The sequence below is a fragment of the Microtus pennsylvanicus genome, chromosome 3 (genome assembly GCF_037038515.1).
Source record: "Microtus pennsylvanicus isolate mMicPen1 chromosome 3, mMicPen1.hap1, whole genome shotgun sequence".
Classification (NCBI taxonomy): domain Eukaryota; kingdom Metazoa; phylum Chordata; class Mammalia; order Rodentia; family Cricetidae; genus Microtus; species Microtus pennsylvanicus.
In genome coordinates, this window is record NC_134581.1 from 666,179 (window position 1) to 688,549 (window position 22,371).

At 42.9% G+C, this 22,371-nt stretch overlaps 1 protein-coding gene across 1 annotated transcript in view; it reads left to right on the forward strand.

Moving 5' to 3' along the window:
- Window positions 1–22,371, forward strand: part of LOC142845392 (sodium- and chloride-dependent transporter XTRP3) — a 39,017-nt gene that overhangs the window by 12,154 nt on the left and 4,492 nt on the right. The window contains exons 2-7 of the mRNA XM_075964024.1: window positions 740–880; window positions 2,320–2,411; window positions 4,340–4,567; window positions 7,428–7,538; window positions 8,552–8,793; window positions 10,816–10,978. Coding sequence (XP_075820139.1) covers window positions 740–880; window positions 2,320–2,411; window positions 4,340–4,567; window positions 7,428–7,538; window positions 8,552–8,793; window positions 10,816–10,978 — 977 coding nt within the window. The remainder of the gene's footprint in view (window positions 1–739; window positions 881–2,319; window positions 2,412–4,339; window positions 4,568–7,427; window positions 7,539–8,551; window positions 8,794–10,815; window positions 10,979–22,371) is intronic.

The following is a 22,371-nucleotide window of genomic DNA, read 5'->3' on the forward strand; positions in this document are numbered from 1 at the left end:
CTCTAGATAGTAAATACAGGTATTTGATCTAGTCTCATAGTTTTATATAAAATTTGTAATATGAATTACATATGATTTATCTGTTCATGAATTTTCAATTGTTTTAGTCCTTGTCAAAAGATTACAGAGCTCATCTCTCTGAACTGTGTAATTGGGGGTTGGGACAGAGATGATTGTTGGGCAATGCTAAAAATGTTCCCATTCCCACTTGGCACCAGGCCTTGGATTTCCACCTGACCCCTAACAGTCAAGTAAGTAGGCTCAATCACAGATACAAGCTGACCATGGGACTCAATAGGCCTGCTGTGGTTACTATTTGACACTGTGGGTTAAAAAAAATGAGATTATTTTATAACATCTGAGGTTTGAAACTACTACTCCAAACAGCTTGTGGGAACATATCCTTTACTTGAAATAGATAAATAGATTTTTGAATGGACAGATAGAGGTAAAGAAGGAATTAAAGGAAGATAGATAGATATATGGATAAAAAAATCAAAGGATGGTCAGATAGACAGGTTGACTGATGTATGGTAAGAGGAACTGTAGAAGATGGATGTGTGGAAGACACATGGGCAGGAGTGTGGAGTCTCAGTGGAAAGGTCTGAGGGCGATGGATGGGGTGGAAAGAGGACTGGATGGGGAAAGGCTGGGTGATAGAAACACAGTTGCACAGAGGGACGACAGGGTAAATTCCATCTCTCACACTGACCTGATGCTCAGCTCTGGCCTCTCACAGGGAGTTTCCTGGTCCCCTACATCATCATGCTCATCGTAGAAGGGATGCCACTCTTGTACCTGGAGCTGGCTGTGGGGCAGCGCATGCGGCAGGGCAGCATCGGTGCCTGGAGGACCATCAGCCCCTACCTCAGTGGTGTCGGTATGTGGGATCCTTTTTAGTTCCTCTGAGAGATTTGTATGTTCCTGGACAGGCGTGCAGGTTGCTGTCCATGAGCAGGACCTGTGGTTGGGTGAACTGACATCCCAGGGAGGGCTACCATTGAACTTGGGTAGAGAGGGCCCTGGATTCTGACCCTCATATGGAACCCCACCCCTAAGGGAAACTCTCACCTTGGGGCATCTCTACTCAGGACCTCAGGTTGAGAATCTGTGAATGCTGGACTTGGCTGCCCGGCAGAGAAGCATTCATTCAGTCCCAGCTCCTACTACCTGGGAATGTACACAACTGTCCCCTGCTTACTGAAAATGGCATGGCTGCGTGAGCTTGTTCATCTTTCCCACACCACTTAGGAGTTTTGGAGCACCATGGTGATGCCTGTATGCAGACACCAAGGCATCTATGCATGCCAGGTGTGGCCCACTGTGCCCTTCCAGAGTGACCTTCAGTCATTATCTCCTGGTGCCAGGATGTGATTCTCTTGTTTTGTGAAAGCCCAGAGTCCAGGGCCATCAGTGGCCATAAACATTCTGTACACTTTCATGTCCCAGAAAGGGAAGCAGATAGAAAAGCTCAGGGATGAAGAAGGGTCAATTTGATAAGATATAGTGCAGCTTTAGAAGAAATGTGTCAGGGGTGTTAAGAGTCATCTTTAAACTGCCTCCTCCCTGTGATGAGCTCTAAAGGCCATCACAGAGTGCTGAGGCAGCACTGCACATTGGAAAGACAAGGGAGGCTGCCTGGCCCCTTGAGCACTGACACCCGGATACTGGCAAGAATTCCCAGTTGGGTGTAGAGAGCTGCTATTTGATGATATCGATACTGGTATAGTCCACCACACCCAAGGTTAACAACTTATAGCTCTTGATTATGTGTGGGATAACAAAGGTTGGCTGTGTGAGTCCACTTGAGAGGCAGACTCTCCCTTTTTCACAGTGCTACTGTAGGACCCGCATAGGTCATACCAGGTTAGAGGTAGGGGTTGTCTGTCTACTTCATATCTCACTGCTGACACATAGATAGGATTGGCTCCAGTGATTCAACCTCCAAAAGAGCAAGTATCATATCAGGCATGTGGCTGGCAGTTCTCCATAGCTCTACTGGGTAGTTCTGAGCCAGCTCTGAGCTTCAGTTTGCTCTTTGAAAAGACAATACTGTTATAAGAACCAACAGCACACAAAATACTGAGCCCAGGACCTGACACTTAGCTGTCAAAAAACTATCATTAGTCTCCCGCCTCAGATGATGAGTGGTTAGGAAGAATAGCCCCTAGGAAGAGGTCATAGGTATGGTATCAGGTCTAATAAGAACCTGAAGGAAAAGGGTTCCTGTTTGGGGATGTCACCATAGTTCTGTCACTCAAGTGCCACTGGTAAATCCCATACATCTGATCTTCATCATGGCCCTCCGCTTGCTTACAGGTGTTGCTAGTGTGGTGGTCTCCTTCTTCCTCTCCATGTACTACAACGTCATCAATGCCTGGGGCTTCTGGTACCTCTTCCACTCCTTCCAGGTGAGCCAACCTCTGGCCAGAGCAGAAGCAGAAAGGGTAGAGGATGCAGGGTCACTCACCAAGTGACGGAGGATGAGAACACCAGCCTGTGGGAACATTCACAGTGAGGGGAGAGGGTGAGGGAAGACAGACACCTCAAACCAAGCGGGGACATCAGAATCTGGATTTGGATCCACTACCTGCATACTGTAAGCCATGTTGTGCAGCTGTCCGTGTATGTACGTTTCTGAGGGGCGGGGTCCACAGCACCCTCTGGAATATCTACGGAAAGTGTCCCGAAAACATCACAAACCAGCTCATCACAGACTCAGGAGAAAGTCTCTGGTGGGGACTTATGGTGATGACGTCACCATTCCGACAGGTCTAAGATGATTATTTCTCCTCTTGTCCCATGTCCCCCTCTCCCCCTGTCATTGTCACTTGTCCTAACATCTTCGAGCTCTAGGCTGACCCTGAAGACCCCAAAAATCGCCTAGAAGGAACAACACCACTCTAACACGATTGGAGCTGTTTTCAATGGCAAACATTTTAAACTGCATTATCCAAATTCGTGTTGCTGATATTCTGGAAAGGTCTAGGCATTGTTGAAAATAAATAGAAGAACCATAATTCCACACTGAGAGCTGGTCTTTATTCAAAGATAGGAATCTTCTTCCTCTCCACCACTCATAATCTGTTCCCCCACCTTCAGCCTTTGCACTCTCGGGGACTCTAATCCCACTGCCTCCACTCCTCTTCTAGCAGCTGCCTCCATCTCAGCCTCTTTCCAAGTGGAAAAAGAGGAGAAGGACCTAGAAAGTACCATGTTAGTATCCATGCATTCCACAGGTTGGTGGACTGCCCCCAACCCTGCATGAGATAATGACACAGTCGACCTTCACATACACTTCTGTGGGCCAGGCATGTCCCTGGGACATATAGATCTACTCTCACATGATCATACACTCCACATGAGAGCTTTTGTCCAACCCCACAAGCATCAATCTACTTTACAGGATTCTACTTCATGGGGTGGGAGTAGGGGTCGTTCACAGCAGGTCTCTTTAACCAAGCAAATGTAGGGACCTTATCTTTACCTTCTGATGCAGATGAAGGGAGGAGAGAACTGAAAATTTCTCAGTTGGTCCATTGAACCAGTTCATACATGTCCCAGAGTTTCTTCATGTAGCATGTACATTGTCAGGAACATTCAAAAACCTGATGTCCAGTTCATCTCAAGCAAAAGATTCTGGGTATAGCCAAGGTAGCCCCAGGTTTGCAGTCACATATGTGAAACAGAGTGAGCTGGAGTGTCTGCAGCAGAGGGTCCAGAGAATGAACTAAGTGTTCTTCCGGCTAGGCAAGGCAACTGAGCTGAGGGCTTCTGTTTCTTGGCTGGGACATACTACTGGTTTTCATCAGTTACCAATGTCTCCCTCCTGTGGTCTCTCCATCCAAATGGACTTACCATTCCATGATTCTAATTCAAGTACCTTCCCAGTTTGATGTTTTTGTTTAAGTTTTATCTTATTTATTTTATGTGTGTAGGTGTTTTGTCTGCATGTCTATGTACCAGGTGCATGCCTGGTACCCGCAGAGGCCAGGAAAGGGTGTCAAATCTTCTAGAACTAGAGTTACAGATGGTTGTGAGCCATCACATGGGTGCTGGGGCTCTAATCTGGGTCTTCTGGAAGAACACTTAACGAGTTAGTACTCGTAACTAGTGAGCCATCTCTCTAGCCCTACATCTGGTTTTGAGCAGAGCCAAACAGTAACTACAAGGATCTGGAAAGTCTAGGTCTGGAAGCCTCTGTTCCACTGTACTCTAGTCTAAAGCAAGTCAGGCTAGCCCATATGTATAGGACAAGGTACAAAGCCTCCTGTCAATCATTCTCCCCAGTCCTTGGCCTTCCCCTTACCTCTCCATCGATTCTTGCTTCATTCCAAAGGATCCCCTGCCGTGGTCTGTCTGCCCACTGAATGGTAACCGCACAGGCTATGATGAGGAGTGTGAAAAGGCAACATCAACTCAGTACTTCTGGTACAGGAAAACACTCAACATTTCGCCGTCCATCCAGGAGAACGGAGGAGTGCAGTGGGAGCCAGCACTGTGCCTCACCCTGGCCTGGCTGATGGTGTATCTGTGCATCCTGAGAGGCACCGAGTCAACTGGCAAGGTGGGCTGGGGTGTGAGATGATGCTGCATCTGGGTGAGTGGATGAGTAGCTCCTCAGCCCTGGCCTTGATCAACGCCAGGGGCTGTCTCTTGCGGTCCAGAAGTAGAGGCTCACTGGATCAGAAGGTATGGATGGTGTCATTGGCATGTTCCTCTACTAGCTGACAGTGAGGTGGTTAAAGTTGTGACGTCTGAAATGAGATGCCCCAGCTAGCTCTCAAACTCAGCTACACCAGGGCATTTCTTGGAGATCTTAAAACATCTGACAATTCAGTCCTTCCCCTTCAAATGCCAGATCATTATTCTGGGGAGGAACCTCAATATGGAGAGATGAGCCAGCAGAAATAACTTTATTGTGTGCTTGTATTCGGGGTCTCATTTCAAAGTGCTTTCAGGGACTCAATAACACCCAAAACTGTTGGATTCTTCCCTGGTTTGTTTGGTTTTGTTGTTGTGTGATTTGGGGTCTTGCCTTTTATTTTGAAAGTGTCTCCTTATGTAGTTCATGCTGGCCTGAAACTCATTGTACAGCTCAAACTGGCCTCAAACTCAGTGATCCTCCTGACTCCGCCTTCTGAGTGTTGGGATTGTAAATCACAGATGTGCCACAATCCTGGCTTAGGCCTTTTATCTGCCTAAGCCCTATGTTCCTGTTGGATGCCCAGGTTTCCTCCTTCTAGGGATGCTATATCGGCTGTATTTCCATCACCTGCACCTGTCTCAAACTGGAATAAATTCTCCATACTCAGCTACGCTACAAAGCAAATTCACAGAAGATCACATTCCCGCAGTATCTTATTCTTTAACAGCACCTCAGAGTAGATACATGATGACACTCAGAAAAGGCATAGATAGGTGAAGTGATCTTCCCAAGACCACAGTAGGGGACAGCAAGAGTCAGGACAGAGCCCAGATTTACTCCAGGACTTCCCATTCTATTGGTGACGTGCCCCATGAATGTTCTCTGTCTTTTGTGACTTAATCACTTGCAATTTTTCTTCTTATGTGAATTCCACAAGCCCTTAGATCTCACTCTCCTGATCACATGAGCTTCCTTCTCCAGCACTGACATGTTTTTTTTTTCCCACGAGGCATCAGGCTTAGAACAACCTATGTCATCAAGATGCTGCACAGCAATCCCAGTGCTGTGCCTGGTATGACATTTTACATTGGCTTCTAAGTCCCCAAAGCGGTAATCATCTTAGCCCCAAGCACTTTGTCTCACAACCGAGCAGAAGAATCAGGGTGCTCTTTCTCAATTAAGCTCAGACCCTGTAGCATCTGCTCTGGTCCAGTCTAGACCAAGCATGATCCAAAAGATCTAAGGGCGAGGTCTGTACCCTTGAATATTAAAGCAGTCTTTTTGTCCCCATGCCTCTTATAATTGTGAAATTAGGGAGAGCCAGGACATGACACCATAGAAATCCTCACCACCTATTTTCTCTGCTGACCCTATGACCCCCTTCGCTGACAGAAATACCCTAGTAGTTCCGTGTAGAAAGACTGCCTTTTCCTTTTCTGCTGAAATCTCTTTTATTCTGCCATGAATATTTACTTATCGGTCAGAACTTACTTCTCATGATAGGTTAAGCTAGATCCCAGCCATCTTTTCCACAAGAGGAAGAAGGGAACTCCAGAAAACCTGTAAGGAACATGGTCCATGGAAAAATTCCAGAGCTTGCCCTGAGTGTCCTCTAAGTACCCAGTGTTATGGACCTGGATCAGCCTTCCTCCATGTCTCTGAATTTCTTTCACATCACTTTTCAAAGTGCTCTTATCCATCTTCGTCTCTATCTGGTTTGAAATACTAGATACTTGGGTATGTTTATTAGTTCCTTGAATGTATAAGAAGCCATGATAAACACATATCCCACATTCTGCTCAGTGTCCCTCTGACAGTCTTAGAAATGAATAAAATATGGTGCCATGCCAAGGAGGAAATGGAAGACTGAGCATAATTCAAGCATGTCAAGACATGGGTCACTAACTATCTTTCTTAGAGGAGGATCCAAACTAGAGGATTGATAAAGCAAAAACAACCTTGACATTTTTTTTTGTTTGTTGTACCCATGTATCTATGCGTATGTAGTAAGGGATTTACCCAAAATTTCCCACCCAGGCTAGGCAGACATGCACCTGGAAGTCCTTACTTCGAGGCTTTTCAGAAGTTAGGGTGACACTGAGTCCAAAATGTCCCTGCCAAAGCAACCAAGAGCACATCCTTAAATTATGATGCATGTCAATAGGGAAATAAGACTGGCTTAACCAAAGAGTTAGACGTCTTATGAAGAATACACAAAATCCCATCAGTACTATCTATTGCATTTGTTGTGGGTACTTTCTTCCATACACTGCTTCCTATCTATGGGCATGCCTAGCCAGGCTCCTCTCGGATCCCATCCTCGAAAGCAGGCTCTGCCCCAAGCCACTGAACTGATTTCCCTGTTAGAGAAAATACAGATCTTGTAAGTGATTGGTCGTCCTTCTTGGGATTTCAGAAAGCTCAGAGCCAAATTTGGCTCAAATACTGAACAGAGAGACTGATACGTTGTGTGGGCTCCTTCAGTCCTATTTTAGAGACAGAGGGGTTGGAAGACTATGGAAAGAAGAAACTGGAAACCTGTTGCCTCTAATCCATTAAAGAAGAAATTTTATGGTGGCAACAGATATGGGCAGCCAAGTCCCACACTGCCTTTCCCAGACCACAGACCCTTTGTCCTACTCAGAATTAGTGCCACCTGCAGCTCATCAGCTGTGGACGCCGCCTAAACACCAAAGAAGTAAGATGTTTCCAGGGATGGTTATCTGTCCTGCCATCCCTACCTCTCCAGCAGTCTTACTCTGTTCCTGAATACCCACAGGTGGTCTACTTCACTGCATCAATGCCTTACTGTGTACTTATTATCTACCTGATCCGTGGCCTCACACTCCATGGAGCCACCAATGGCCTGATGTACATGTTCACTCCTAAGGTATGGACTGAAATGGAAGGAGACTGTCTGTTTCTGGGATGCCTGGGAGGAAAGAAAAAGGGGGTAAGATCTGTAATCAGCAGGTCTGGTGTGAGTCCAAGACTGAGCCAAAGGCTACGGATATCCCGGGGGCCCAAACTTCCTCCTTAGACAGGTCATCCCAAGTCCTGTATGTTCTTGACGTTAAACCCTCTGTCCATCCCCTCCTGCTGCCCTCACTGCCCCTGATGACTAGTGCCTGTGCCTTCCTTCTGGTCTTCCTGCTTCGGTTCTCACCCAAAGCCCTGTCTGTTCTGTCCACTGAGCCAGGCATCACTCCAGTCTCTAGTGGGAAGCTGCTTGTTGGAACCCAGCTAGCTCAGCAGGTAGAGCATGAGACTCTTAATCTCAGGGTCATGGGTTTGGGCCCCACATTGGGTGCCACCTGTCATCTCCCTTACCTTCCGTAGACCCTTTCCCTCTAGTTGCCCCTCTTTAACATTTTCTTTCCAGTCACTTTCACCCGTGTTCTTCAGTGGGAATGCTATTGCATTTGGAGTAAGGCACACTCTTTGCTTAACAAATCTTGTGGCTAGAATCAGATGACTGTAGCACCTATCGAAATGTATATCGTTGTTGCAAAAGCCCTAAGAGCCAGTGCTGGAGTCAACTCAGACCTGACTCCACATCCAGGTTACATTGCCAAAATTTCTGTGTGTTAAGACCAGTGCAGTGCCTGGTTAGTGACTGAGAGGTTCCATATGTTGGATTATTAGACTAAACAATATTCACTTGCACTCTCCATGGGTAGGGTGCCATAGATGGCATGAGAGAAAGACTGCTGAGTAGTTTACCAGCCAGAGAATACACTAGAGATAGTCTGGGACAGAGACATGGACTCCAGCCACAAGCCACACTGACCACCGGTGTGTTAGAAGTAATTTCCTCTCCATCTCTGAGCCTCCATCCGTTGGGAGGGAGAGTTTGGGATTAGAGCCTAGGATTCCTCAGCCCTATCCCTACTGGCCTTCTAGATGGAACAGCTAGCCAACCCCAAGGCCTGGATCAATGCAGCCACGCAGATCTTCTTCTCACTGGGCTTGGGGTTTGGCAGCCTGATTGCTTTTGCCAGCTACAACGAGCCCTCCACCAACTGCCAGAAGCACGCCATCATTGTGTCCGTCATCAACAGCTCCACCTCCATATTCGCCAGCATTGTCACCTTCTCCATCTATGGCTTCAAGGCCACCTTCAACTATGAAAACTGCTTAAACAAGTGAGTCTCAGTTGTCCCTCATTACCTTGGGATGCTCTGAGCTGGAAGGGTGACTGGGAAGGACTGGGTTCCCAGAAGTCAAGGAGTAGACTAAAGACACCAGTGTTGAGGTCTATAGTGTGAGGTTCAGTTCTTTTTTCAACTTCATAATTACTGCCTTCTACCAGCACTAGAAACTGGGGGTTCAAAAAGTTAAAGCCTGCTTTTCAGGGAATAGGCAGTTTAAAGTGGTCATTGCACTTAGCAGAGAGGAGCATTCAGAAAAGAAAATTGTCAATGTCTTAGGTCCTATTCCCCATCTCAAATGTAACCAAGACCTCTCTAGCCAAGTCCCAGAGACTACAGCTTACTGTCTTTGGTGTCCCTCCAAACAGAGGACCATCTTTCAGATGCTAAGATGTTCAGTAGAGTGGTCACTTATAAAAGTAGCCATCTCTAAGTAAGGACTGTAATGGAACTCAGTATAAATGCAAATAATTTAATTTGCACAGTGATATAAAATTAAGTTTAAAAATTCTAAGCCATAATTAACTCCCAATGGGAGGCCTTACCCTCTTTTAAGAGTAGATGGGGAGTTGGGAGGTAGGTGGGGGAGTGGGAGGAAGGGAGGGATGGGGAACTGTGGTTGATATGTAAAATGAATTTTAAAAAATGGAGTACAGACCTAAACAGAGAACTCTCAACAGATAAATCTAAAATGGCTGAAAGACAGTTAAGGAAATGTTCAACATCCTTAGTCATCAGAGAAGTGCAAATCAAAACAACTCTGACCTTCCATCTTACACCTGTAAGAATGGCCAAGATCAAAAACACTGATGACAGCTTATGCTGGAGAGGTTGTGGGGTAAAGGGAACACTCCTGCATTGCTGGTGGGAGTGCAAGCTGGTATAACCCCTTTGAATGTCAGTGTGGTGATTTCTCAGAAAATTAGGAAACAACCTTCCTCAAGACCCAGTAATACCACTTTTGGGTATAAAGCCAAAGGATGCTCAATCATGCCACAAGGACATGTGCTCAACTATGTTCATAGCAGCATTGTTTGTCATAGCCAGAACCTGGAAACAACCTAAATGCCCCTCGGCCAAAGAATGGATAAGGAAAATTTGGTACATTTACACAATGAAATACTACACAGCAGAAAAAAAAAACAACATCTTGAATTTTGCAGGCAAATGGATGGAGCTAGAAAACCTTATTTTGAGTGAGGTAACCCAGACACAGAAAGACAATCATCACATGTACTCACTCATAAGTGGTTTTTAAACATAAAGCAAATAAAACAGCCTACAAATCATAATCCCAGAGAACCTAGACAACAATGAGGACACTAAGAGAGACTTACATAGATCTAATCTACATAGGAAGTAGAAAAAGACAAGCTCTCCTAAGTAAATTGGGAGCATGGGGACCTTGGGGGGGGGAGGGGGAGGGGAGAGGCAGGGAGGAGAGCAGAGAAAAATGTAGAGCTCAATAAAAATAAAAAATACAAAAAAAAATAAATTAAAAAAAATTAAATTAAAAGAAAAAGAATTCTAAGCCAAATGTAGTGGTGCATGCCTTTAATGTAGCTATTCTGGAGGCAGAGGCAAATGAATCTCCAAGTCTGAGACTAGCCTGGTCTACACAACAAATTTCAGGACAGCCAAGGTTGCATAGTGGGACCCTGTCTTAAAATAAGTAAAAATATTTAAGTGGTTCTAAATTTATTTCCAAGCAGTTCCTCAATGGTATTAGCCACATTCAGGGACTGTCACCAACTATGGTTAATAATCTGGCTATGAAGTATTGAATACTTTGAGCATCCCACCCAGTCTCATCAGAGGCCACCTACCCAGGTGTTAAATATCCTGTCTGGAGGTAGTTTCTGTCCTCTCCTCTGCTCAGGCATCCAGAGTTGTTCTTCCTACCAACTTTCCTCACTGGGCAGGAAGGAAGAGGGAAGAGGCTGCCCATAGTCCTCCCAGGTGTTAGGACCAGTAGCTCCTTCGTCATAAAAATCAAGATAATGGTCTGCTCTGCAGGGTGATTCTGCTGCTGACCAATTCTTTTGACCTTGAAGATGGCTTTCTGACAGCCAACAACCTGGAGGAGGTGAAGGACTACCTGGCATCTACCTACCCAAGCAAGTACAGTGCCGTGTTCCCGCACATTAGGAACTGCAGCTTGGAATCAGAGCTGAACACGGTAAAAGGCCTGGGAAGGGTGGGGACTGCCTCTCTCTACAAAGTCTCCACATTGACCTGGAAGAGAATGGTTAAATAGTATTCATATCCTGGATCTTTTTAAAGGACTATTGCAATAAAGTCGAGAGTGCCGCTATATCCTTGACCCAATGTTTTTATTAAGTTCCTTTGCAATAATAACTAATTGTGATTTTATTTGTACCTCATTGAAGATTAATAATGCTAACATTTTGTTCATATATTTGCTGGCTACTTGTATCTGTTCAAAAATTTTTTAGATGGCCAGGTGATGGTGGCATGCACTTTTAATCCCAGCACTCAGGAGGCAGAGGCAGGAAGATCTTTGTGAGTTCAAGACCAACCTGGTCTACAAGAGCTAGTTCCAGAACAGGCACCAAAACTACACAGAGAAACCTTGTTTTTTTTTTTTTAAAAAAAAAATAGATGTGGCTGGGTGATGGTGGCACGCAATTTTAATGCCAACACTCAGGAGGAGTTTGTGGCCAGCTGGTCTACAAGAGCTAGTTTCAGGACAGGTACCAAAGCTACAGTGAAACCTTGTCTCGAAAAAAAAATTCAATATATTTATTTTATTTGACATGTATAAATATTTTGCTTGCACATATATCTGTATAATACACATGTATCTGGTACTTACAGAGGTAAAAAGAGGGCTGTTACCAGTGGTTGTGATTTGCCATGTGGATGCTGGGAACTGAACCCAGGTTGCCTGCATGAGTAGCAGGTGCTCTTACCACTGAGCCATCTCTGCAGCCCCCTTGTGTCTTTTTAAAGAAATGTCTATATACGCCATTTATTTGTCCATTTTAGAACTGGATTCTTTGCTATTAAGTTGTTTGAACTCTAAATAAATAGAATTTATTTATTTAAATAAATAAATATTTAAATAAATAAATAAATAATAGAATTTATTTATTTATTTATAAATAAATAAATAAAAGGAGCTGAAAGATGTTGACAATGAAAATGTGAAATGCTAATGAAAGCCGTTCAGGATGACACAAAAATAAGAAAGATACTGTGTGCTCATGGACTAGAAGATGTCTTAGTTGATTTTCTGTTGCTGTCAAGAGACACTATGACCAAAGCAACTTATCAAAGAGAGCATTCATTTGCTTACAGTTCCAAGAGTGAGTCCATGACTATCATGGCAGGAAGCAGGGCCGCGGGTAGGCAGGCAGGGCACTGGAGTAGCCGTTAAGAGCTTATATCTGATCCACAGCCAGGAGGCAGAGAGAGAGAAGGTGAGGGGGGGGAGGAAGAAGAAAGAGGAGGCTGAGGGATAGGAAAAGTTTCCCATTCGAGAATTTTATTGAGATCTGTCCATTTTAATACATGTGGGACTTCATCCACTCATTTTAAGTGCCGTATTTATGTCATCACAAAAAATACACTTCAGCTATTTTCCTCATTCCCTGAGAGATAGTGGGTCTAGCCTGGGCTCCCTCAGTGACTTACTCCCTTCAACAGGACCACACCTCCTAATCCTTCCAAAACAGTTCCAACAACTATGAACCAAGGATTCAAACATATGAGCCTGTAGTATGAGCTGTGGGCTGCGTTCCTGCCACCCGGCTCCTGGCCACCAGCTAGCTTATGCCCCGAAATAACAACACACAAACTGTATTCATTTAAACACTGCCTGGCCCATTTCTATTAATGTGTGTAGCACCGAGGTGCGCTTACCGGGAAGATTCTAGCCTACATCCATCCTGGGTCGGAGCTTCATCACGTCTGCCCCAAAGAGGAGAGGAAATGGCATTTAACCTCACTTCCTCTTTCTCCCAGCATTCTGTTCTGTTTACTCCGCCTACCTAATTTTCTGTCCTATCAGGGCCAAGGCAGTTTCTTTACTTAACCAATGACCTTCCTCCATCATTAGCCTACAGGGGCTATTATCATTCAGACCACCACAGAAGAATTATTATTTAAGTGTCCATAGTACCCAAGGCAGTTTACAGACTCAATGCAATCCTTACCAGTAATATTATTCATAGAAACTGAAAAAATGCTAAAATCTACATGAAACTATAGAAAGCTCAGAGTAGCCAAAGCAACTGAGTAAAAAAAAAAAACCTTAAAGCATATTAATACCTGATTTTAAGACAGTCTACAAAGTGTCTGGTATCAGCATGAGAAAAGGCAAAGGGACACGTAGAACATTAAAATAGGGAACACAGAAAACCACGTGATTTCTGCCAAAGATGCCAAGAGAACACATTGACCATTGTATCAGTTAGTGGTGCTAGACCCCCATCTCTCAAGCTGTATGTAATTCCAAAACTATGGAAAGTCTAAGGGGAAACACTTGAAGACACTGGTTTGTGTAAGGATGCTTTGGGATAAGGCCCCAAAAGTACTGGCAACAGAAGTAAAAACAAGTAGGATTATACCAAAGACAGAACCTTCTGTGTAATGAAAGAACAGTCAATAGCATGAAGAAAATATTTAGGAACCCCCCACACACATTCACACAGTAATGGGGAAGACTAAATAAAAACTACTATTTTGTTATCAGTTGTATGTAGGAATAAGTATTCCTGAAAGATAAAGTTTCCCATTCGAGAATTTTATTGAGATCTGTCCATTTTAATACATGTGGGACTTCATCCACTCATTTTAAGTGCTGTATTTATGTCATCACAAAAAATACACTTCAGCTATTTTCCTCATTCCCTGCCAATAGCCATTTGGGTATTTTTCTACGCTTTGCTTTAAAAGCATACTTTTTGGTTGTTTGTTTGTGTACACATTTATCTATGACACTGATGGGCTTTGTTAACTAATGAATCTACTTTTGCAGTGCTGGTGTCCGAACCCAGGGTCTTGCAGGTGTTAAACTAGTTGTCACCTCCCTCTGTCAGCTAGCAAATTTCATCAGAGAGAAAATTCCCTTAGGGGTTGTTTATTAATATGTTGATATTAAGCTGTAATTTGGGGAGAATAAATATCTTTTGAATTTCACGTTTTTCACTTTCAACTCTAAGTAATGGTATTTTTTATAGTTAACGTATAAAAACAGATCTCATTATGACATTTTAATACATATGTATCGTTGCTCCTTACTCTTATTCACACACTCTCTACTCCCCCTCTTCTCTTTACCCCTTCTTTCTGGTAGACTGTAGAGGGACAGTATGTGTTTCAGTTGTGAGAAGTAATAGAGAGAGGAAATACTATAACATACAGAAAGAAAAAGAAAACTCATAAAAAGCTGTTCAAGCAAAATAAAGGCCAAAACAAAACCGATAGTGAAACACAAAAGTAAGACTTTAAAGTACATATGAAATAAAACAGAATAAAGCATACTTGCTATTCTTTCAGAAGACCCAAGTTCATTTTGTAGTACCCACATGGCAGGTCACAACCGTCCATAACTCCAGTTCCAAGGGATCTGACCTCCATGGACCCAGGCACACACTTAGTGTGCATAAATTCATACATGTAGATAAACATGGATAGACATAAATTTTTTTTTTAAAAAATATGTCATCAGCAAATCCATCTTTCTTCTGGGATGAATGTGATTTTTTTTCTAAATCCTAAACTGTGGTTTGTTGCTGACTCTCAGGTGTGTGTGAGGAGGAAGACATTTTACATCTCAAAACAGGTTAGACCAGATTGTCTTCCCAGGAGGCTGCCACGGTTAGTACCACTGTTAGCTATATGCCCGCTCTCTGGTTTGCTGTGGGATCACATTTTCTATGTGTGGCTTTCAGTGTTCTAGGCTTTGGGAAGTGGAGACACACACATTTATCTTTCCTGATGGGTGCTCTCCCACCAGAATGCCAACTGATTTTCTGCCCACGACCCATGGTTCTACCTGAGTATGTTTGCCTCTGAGTCTGAGTCAGCTTCAGTTCAGTCCTGGGTTCTTTGTAATTGTCAGGGTCACTGCTTGCTATCTTGGTGGAGGAGGTGGGATCCCTGGGGCTTAGGAATTTTCGGCCAGCGGGCTCTCTTCAAGGGATGGACAGTTCCGTTCATTGTCCCCAGGCTCAGCCAGTGGCAAACCACATAGCTGCCTCACAAAGCAAATCTGCCCTAAGGTTTTCTGCTTGTTTAGGTCTTGTTGTTGCGGTTCATGTCTATAAACTCCATTCATGTCTTTTCTATTTGTGGCCCCAGGGCAAGACTTCCCACCTCTTTTCCTGCCATTCTAGTCCTCAGAGTTAGAGCCTGTCATTTCTTTTGTAAATCTAACTTTAAATATTTTTATATTTTCTTACTCTCTCTTGTTGACTGTGACCTTCTCTTGACACCTTATACTCTTTAGATCAGGATTTTCTTTAAACTTTGTGGGGATACAGAAGAATGTTGTCTCTATCCCTCCATCTTCAGTTCTTTGGGATTGGGTTTTGATTTGGCAACACATTTCTCTCATTCACCTAGTTCTGCCAGCTAATTTCCTTCGTGGATGTTTTGGCATATCTTCTGTTACATTGCTATTGTGAATAGTGTCTCGTTATGTTGATTGCAAACGAAACAAATATTTTTATATGTTAATTTGTACCTAGAAATCTTAATCAATTCCCTAACCAATTCCTACAAGTACAGATTTCATCTGTTTCCTATATAAACTATTCTAATACCCGTATATAGAATTTTGTACATTTCTTTTTAATATTTGTATTTTAGTCTGTTTCTATTGCTGTTACACTATTATTATTGTTTTTACTGAAGTCTCAAGTACAATTATTTTTCTGTACTTTGAGGACAGTGAAATTCAAGATGTTAGACGAACACACTGACTAGTTCTGAGATTTACTATAAAGACTTTTGCTGACTGCTTCTAAAGAATACTTTCAAGACTAGGATAGCGGTTCCATGGCACTGGCTCATCGGTGAGGTTGGGGAATAATTGATTGGTTTGGGTATTTTGTTTTTTGGGGGGTTTTCTCAGTTCATGGGGCGACACAACACTTCCTTCCTGTTGTTTGTTGTTCTAGTTAGGGTTATAATTGCTATGATGAAATACCAGACCTAAAGCAAGTAGGGCAGGAAAGGCTTTATTTCCCTTATACTCCCATATTGCTGTTCATCACTGAAAGAAGAAACTCAAACAAGGTAGAATCCTGGAGGCAGGAGCTGATGCAGAGACCATGAAGGGATGCTGCTTATGTCTTGTTCTCCATGGTGTGTTCAGCCTGCTTTCTTATAGAACCCAGGATCGCCAGGGATGGCACCACCCACAATAGGCTGCCCCCCTCCACCATCGCTAATTAAGAAAATGTCCTGCACCTTCTGGAGGCATTTTCTCAATGGAGGTCCCCACCTTTCAGGTAACTCTAGCCTGTGTCAAGTTGACGCAAAACTAACCAGCACAGTTGTTCAGCCCAGCTCAGACACCAAGACCCTAACACAGCCGACTTCAAGATCTAGATCCCACTTGGACACCTCTGACTCCTATTCTGAGCCTTGGCATGACATTCAGTTCCCTTCTTTTGATTCTGGCACTTAGTTTTTCCTCGCTTATTTTTGAGATTGACTCTCTGCCCAAGAATGTTATAATTATTGGGTTTTTTTTCAACTGACTTTCTTTCCCCTGTTCCTTCCATTCTTTCTTTCTTCTTTTTTTCCTTTCTACCATATCCTCTACTGTTTGAAATTTGAACTTCTATGTCTTCTTCCTGAAATCTCTCATTAATGTTTAACGTAACATGGCTTAATGTTAGAGAGTATCTTTACTTCCATTTCAAACAATGTAAAAATTTTAGACTCTTAACTTCCCTGGCTTTGCTTTTATAAAGACAGAGGAATGATATTAACATCCTGGTCTCTCACCTCTGCCTCCTGAGTGCTGGGATGACAGGTGTTTGCCAGACCTGGTTCCACTCTTCTATTTTAGATATGATTGTTATGCAGTTCAGGCATTTTAGACTCGTAACTTGCCAAATGCATTCTTAGGATGTACAAGGCCCTGAGTTCAATTCCTAGCCCCAAGGATAGACAAGGTGTATGCTCGCGCCCGCACGCGCGCGCACACACACACACACACTCTCTCAATTTTATTTGTCCTATACTTTTCTTGCATCCCAACTGTCTTTGAGAGAGAGGAGTTAACTTTAAAATACCTTTCTGTGGGGCTGAAGAGATGGTTCAGCAGTTGCAAAAGCGTGGTGTTCTTCCAGGAGACCTGAGTTTAGTTCACAATGCTCACATTGTCAAGCTGTTCAGAGTCACCTCCAGAAAATATGATGTTTTCTTTTGGCCTGTGAAGCACGATTAATAAAAACTCAGAGAGAGAAATGCGGATTCAACCTGAAGGTCAGAAAAGCAAAGCAACCAGCCGCTAGCTCTTACTTCGACCTCAATCCAAAAATAGTGATCCCACTTCCAGGAGTCTCAAAGTGAGACCACCTGCACACATATGTCACACAAACATGCACATGGACACATACACACAACTAAATAAATCTTATTTAATAGTATTGTCCTATGCCAGGCGGTGGTGGTGCATGCCTTTAATCCTAGCACTTGGGAAGCAGAAGCAGGTGAATCTCTGTGAGTTCGAGGACAGCCTGGTTTATAGAGTAAGCTCCAGAACAGGCTCCAAAGCTACACAGAGAAACACTGTCTCAAAAAAAAAAAAAAAAAAAAAAAAACAATCGCCCTATAAGGCAAGTTTGGTGGTGGTGGTGGTGGTTGTTGTTTATTTTTGTTTGTTTTTTGAAGAGTGGTGGTGGCTCAAGACAGGATTTTTCTGTGTAACAGTCCTAGCTGTCCTGGAACTAGCTTTGTAGACCAAGCTGGTCTTGAACTCACAGAGGTCTGCCTGCTTCTGTCTCCTGTGTGCTGGGATTAAAGGTGTGTGCCACCATGCTCTGCAGGGCAAGTATTAAGAACAGTAAACTGTTAGATTTTGCTTTCATGTATTTGGTCCCTTCATTCCTTTCTTTCTTCCTCTCTTTCTTTCTTTCTTTCTTTCTCTCTCTTCCTTTTTTGTTTGTTTGTTTGTTTTTGAACACAGGGTTTCTCAGTGTAGCCTTGGCTTTCCTGGAACTCACTCTGTAGATCAAACTGGTCTCAAACTCAGAGATTCCCCTGCCCTGCCTCTGCCTCCCAAGTGCTGGGATTAAAGGCATGTGCCACCACTGCCCAGCAATATATTATCATGATCTTTTTAAAAATTATTTTATTTTGTATGTATTTGCTCTACAAGTATATACATGCACCGTGTGCCTACCCAGTGCCCATAGAAGTCAGAAAAGGGTGTCAGATCTCTGGAACCAGAGTTACAAACGTGTGTAAGCTGCTATGGGTACTGGGAATTGAGCCCAGGTCCTTTGGAAGAGAAGCCAGTGAGTGCTCTTAACCACTGAGCCCCTTCTCCAGCCCTGGGCCCTATTCCTTAAAGAACGTGTCCCCAGAGTAGAGTTTTTTAGGTTAACAGTTATTTTTCTCTCAACCTTTTGATACTATTTGCTTTATAGTTCTGGTTTCAATTGTTGCTGCTGAATTTTTCTTTTATTATTTTGTTTTTAATTAATTGCATGTGTGTGTGTGTGTGTGTGTGTGTGTGTGTGTGTGTGTGTCTGTGTGTGTGTGTGTGTCTGTGTGCGCGCATGCTAGAGCACATGTTTGGAGGTCAGAGTGTGACTTTGTAGTCAGTTCTCTCCTTCTGCCTTTACATGGGTTCCAGAGATTGAAGGTAAGTTAAAGCCTGCACTTCAGGCTCCTGTACTCATTGAACTGTCTTGTCCACCCTTCTTTTATTTGTGTAGTCAACAGTTCTTTCTCTGAATTCACTAAATATGTCCCTTGGCTTTTGGCATCTTTAGTGAATTTAGTCCATAGTGTTTTTATTATCTAATCTAGGCTGAGCCTAAATAATATTAAACCTGCTGAATTTATAGATCCTTTTGACAAGTTCACATATATTATTTGTTAAATGTTGCCTTGGTCTCTGTCTTTTCTCCTTGAAAGTCTTCATTTAGATCTATATTAATCTTTTCCTTTCTATTCCACACTTCTCATAATTTTTATATAATGTTTATATATTACAGTCTCCATATCATGGTTTTATTTGTATGACTGACTGGTTGGCTAGTTTTCTTTCAACTCCCATCTATGTTGTTAAAAGGGAACCTGTGCTGGTTTAGGGAGATTTTTCCCCGTAAGCTCATATGTTTGAACACTTGGTCCCCAGTTGGTAGAACTGTTTGGGAAGGATTAAGAGGTGTGACTTTTCTGGAGGAGGTATGTCACTCGTGGTGGGCTTTGAGGTTTTAAAAGCTCAGACCATTCCCAGGTAGCTCTCTCTGCTTCCTACTTGAGGATAAGCATGTAAGGCCTCAGCTGCTGCTCCAGCATCATGCTTACCTGTCTGCCTGTCTGTCTGTCTGCTGCCTGCCTGCCTGCTGCTATGCTACCCCCATGGTGGTCATGGACTCTAACCCTCTGCAATCATGAACCCCAAATTAAACACTTTTTTTTTAGAAGTTGCCTTGGTCATAGAGTTCTGTCATGACAACAGAAAAGTACGTAAGACAGAAGTTGGTACTAAGGAGTGAGCTATTGCTGTGACAGGCCTGACCATGCTGCTGTTTTTAAAAGAATATGGAAGACTATGGGACATTGATTAGGAAAGCTGCTGAATAATATAAGCAGGGCTGAATGAAGCATCCTAGTAGGATCTTGGAGGGCAGTAGTGCTGAGATCAATGTGGATTGTAGATGCACAGCTCAAGAAGTTTCAGAAGGGAACAATATTACTGACAGAGTTACAAACCATTCTTGCGGTACTTTGGCAAAGACTGGATGCTTTCTGCCCTTATTCTAAAACTCTGCCTGAGGCTAAATTGAAACATTTGAACTAATTTTATTGGCAGAGGAGATTTCAAAACAACCTGATGTTAACCCTGTTGCATAGTTATTACTGATCATTTTATATGGGGCTACAATAAAAAATAATAAGCGGGACAAAAAGAAATACAAAATGTACCGTTTGAGGAGAAAAAAGCACCAAGAAATTTAGCATCCATACTGAAAGAGCTAAGGAGAGACCTGATGTGAAATGTAATAAAGGGAGTGTTTCCCTCAGGGCAAGACCCCACCCAGCTAATCCTGCAATTTGTAGAAAGGACATGTCTAAGGAATTTTCTGCTACTTTTAAAAACCTGAAACCAGGAAAATGTTATGAAAATGTAATTCAAGAGGGTAATAGGCTCAGACTCAAATGGCTGAACTTGGCAGCATTGGCCAGGTAGTTCTGGCTTTAGAGTCTTGAAGGATACAGGAGTAAAGGAGTTGTGGAATCTTCCTCTGCAGTTAAGAATAGCCTCTGAGGCCAGGTGTGTGACAGGGGAATCCCTGCATGGAATCCCAGAGAAGCCAAGCCATACATGAAGTTATGAAAATGAAGCCTGGATTGTGTTGGAGACCCCAAGGTGTTGGAGATGCCAGAATCACAGGAGATACCTATCAAATACAGGTTCAGTGGAAACAGTGTTTCCAGAAGAGTGGAGCCAAACCAAGAGAGAAAGACAGGTGATGCAGACAGCTACCCTGGAAGGGAAGAGCCAGCTAAGCCCATTGACAGCAGATACAGACCACAGGATTTGGAGTTACCCTGCTGGGTATCTGTCTTGCCTTGGTCCAGCATTATCTCGCTATATTCCCATTCCTCCCTTTTGGAATGGTAATATATAGTCTGTGCCATTGTATATCAAAAGTATGTAATTTGCTTTTGATATTACAAGGAGTTACAATTAGTTGCCTTGAGTCTCAGAAGAGACTTTTGATTTGGGACTATGAAAGACAATGGGGACTTTTAGAGTCGGACTAAAGTCATTTCACATTATGATATGACCACAAGCTTTTGACAGTCAAGCAGTAGAATGTAGTGGTTTGAATGAGAATGCCTCCATAAGAGCATGTGTTTGAATAGTTGGTCCCCAGTTGGTGGAACTGTTTGGGAAGGATTGAGAGGTATGACCTCATTGGAGGAGATATGTCACTGGCAGGGGGTTAAGGTTTCAAAAGCCCAGGTCATTCCCAGTTAGTTCCCTCTGCTTCCTACTTGCAGAAAGGGATTAAGCTCTCATGCTCCAACACCATGTCTGCTTGCCTGCTGCCTGTCATCCTCTCCCCCCTCAAGGGTCATGGACTCCAAAACTTTGCAACCATGTTCCCCAAATTAAACACCTGCTTTTATGTTGCCTTGGTCATGGCATTTTGTCACAACAATAGAAAAGTAAGAAAGACAGAATCTAATAGCAAGTCACTTTTATAGATCTAAATTGGCTTGATTCTGTAGTTGAAAAGCATACTGGGCAAAATGAAGTTCAGAATGTTCTACCCTCATATGTACAGGTTATACATACATATATACATACATACATACATACATACATACATCAAAAGAAAATAAAATGATACATAGAAAATGGAAATGAGGAGACTGAAGAGATGGCTCAGTAGTTCAGAGCACTGGCTGTTCCTCCAGAGGACCCGGTTCCACTCCTAGCATCCACATGGCAGTTCACAGCTTTCTGTAACTCCAGTTCCAGAGGATCTGACACACACATGCAGACATACATGCATGCAAAACACCAATGTATATAAAATTACAAATGGAAATGAAGTATACAGACTGCTCAGTTGGGTAAAATTTATATTTGCTTTTTTTTAAGCAGTTGGCTGTCTGGTTTGCAGAAGATGGGTTGATGTGGTTGTCTGAGATTCAGCAGTCATCTGAATCTTGACATCTTGTTATAAAAATCAAAGTTTGTTGCACATCAAGTTAGGTTAAGGTTCACTATGTACATAGACACCATCAGCCCAGTTTAAGTGTATCTTTACGTCAAACCATATTCGATTGAACAGAATTTACCCTGAGATAGACCTCCCTTCCTACTAATTCTCTCTTCAACCATATCTAATCTAATATTAACATTATAGTGACCTTTTAAGCCAATAATTATGTTTATTATTGAAAACACTATTTTTTCAAAGTTATTTATTCCAATGTTTATGATGTGGCAGTTTCAGTGGTAGCCATGTGTAGGAAAGTGAGATCAGACTATTCTAGTAGGGAGTATTTTAGCACTGACGTTGTTTAGAATAGATGGCTCCTGGCAATAGTGAAACCATTGCTTTGTAATATTTAATATTCATTTTAAATTTTTCACAAGTGCCATCAAATCCTTATCTGTTCCTAATGATGCCTGTTCCCACTGTGTTTATGCTATTGAGCTTACTTATTTTTTGTTTTTGTTTATTTGTTTTGTTTTCTTTTTTTGAGACAGGGTTTTTCTGTAGCTTTGGAGCCTGCCTGGAACTACATTGAGCTTACTTACATAGTCAATACTAAATTTTTGTTGCTGTAACCAAATACCTTACAAGAAGAAACTAACAGGGTTGGGGAGGGGTG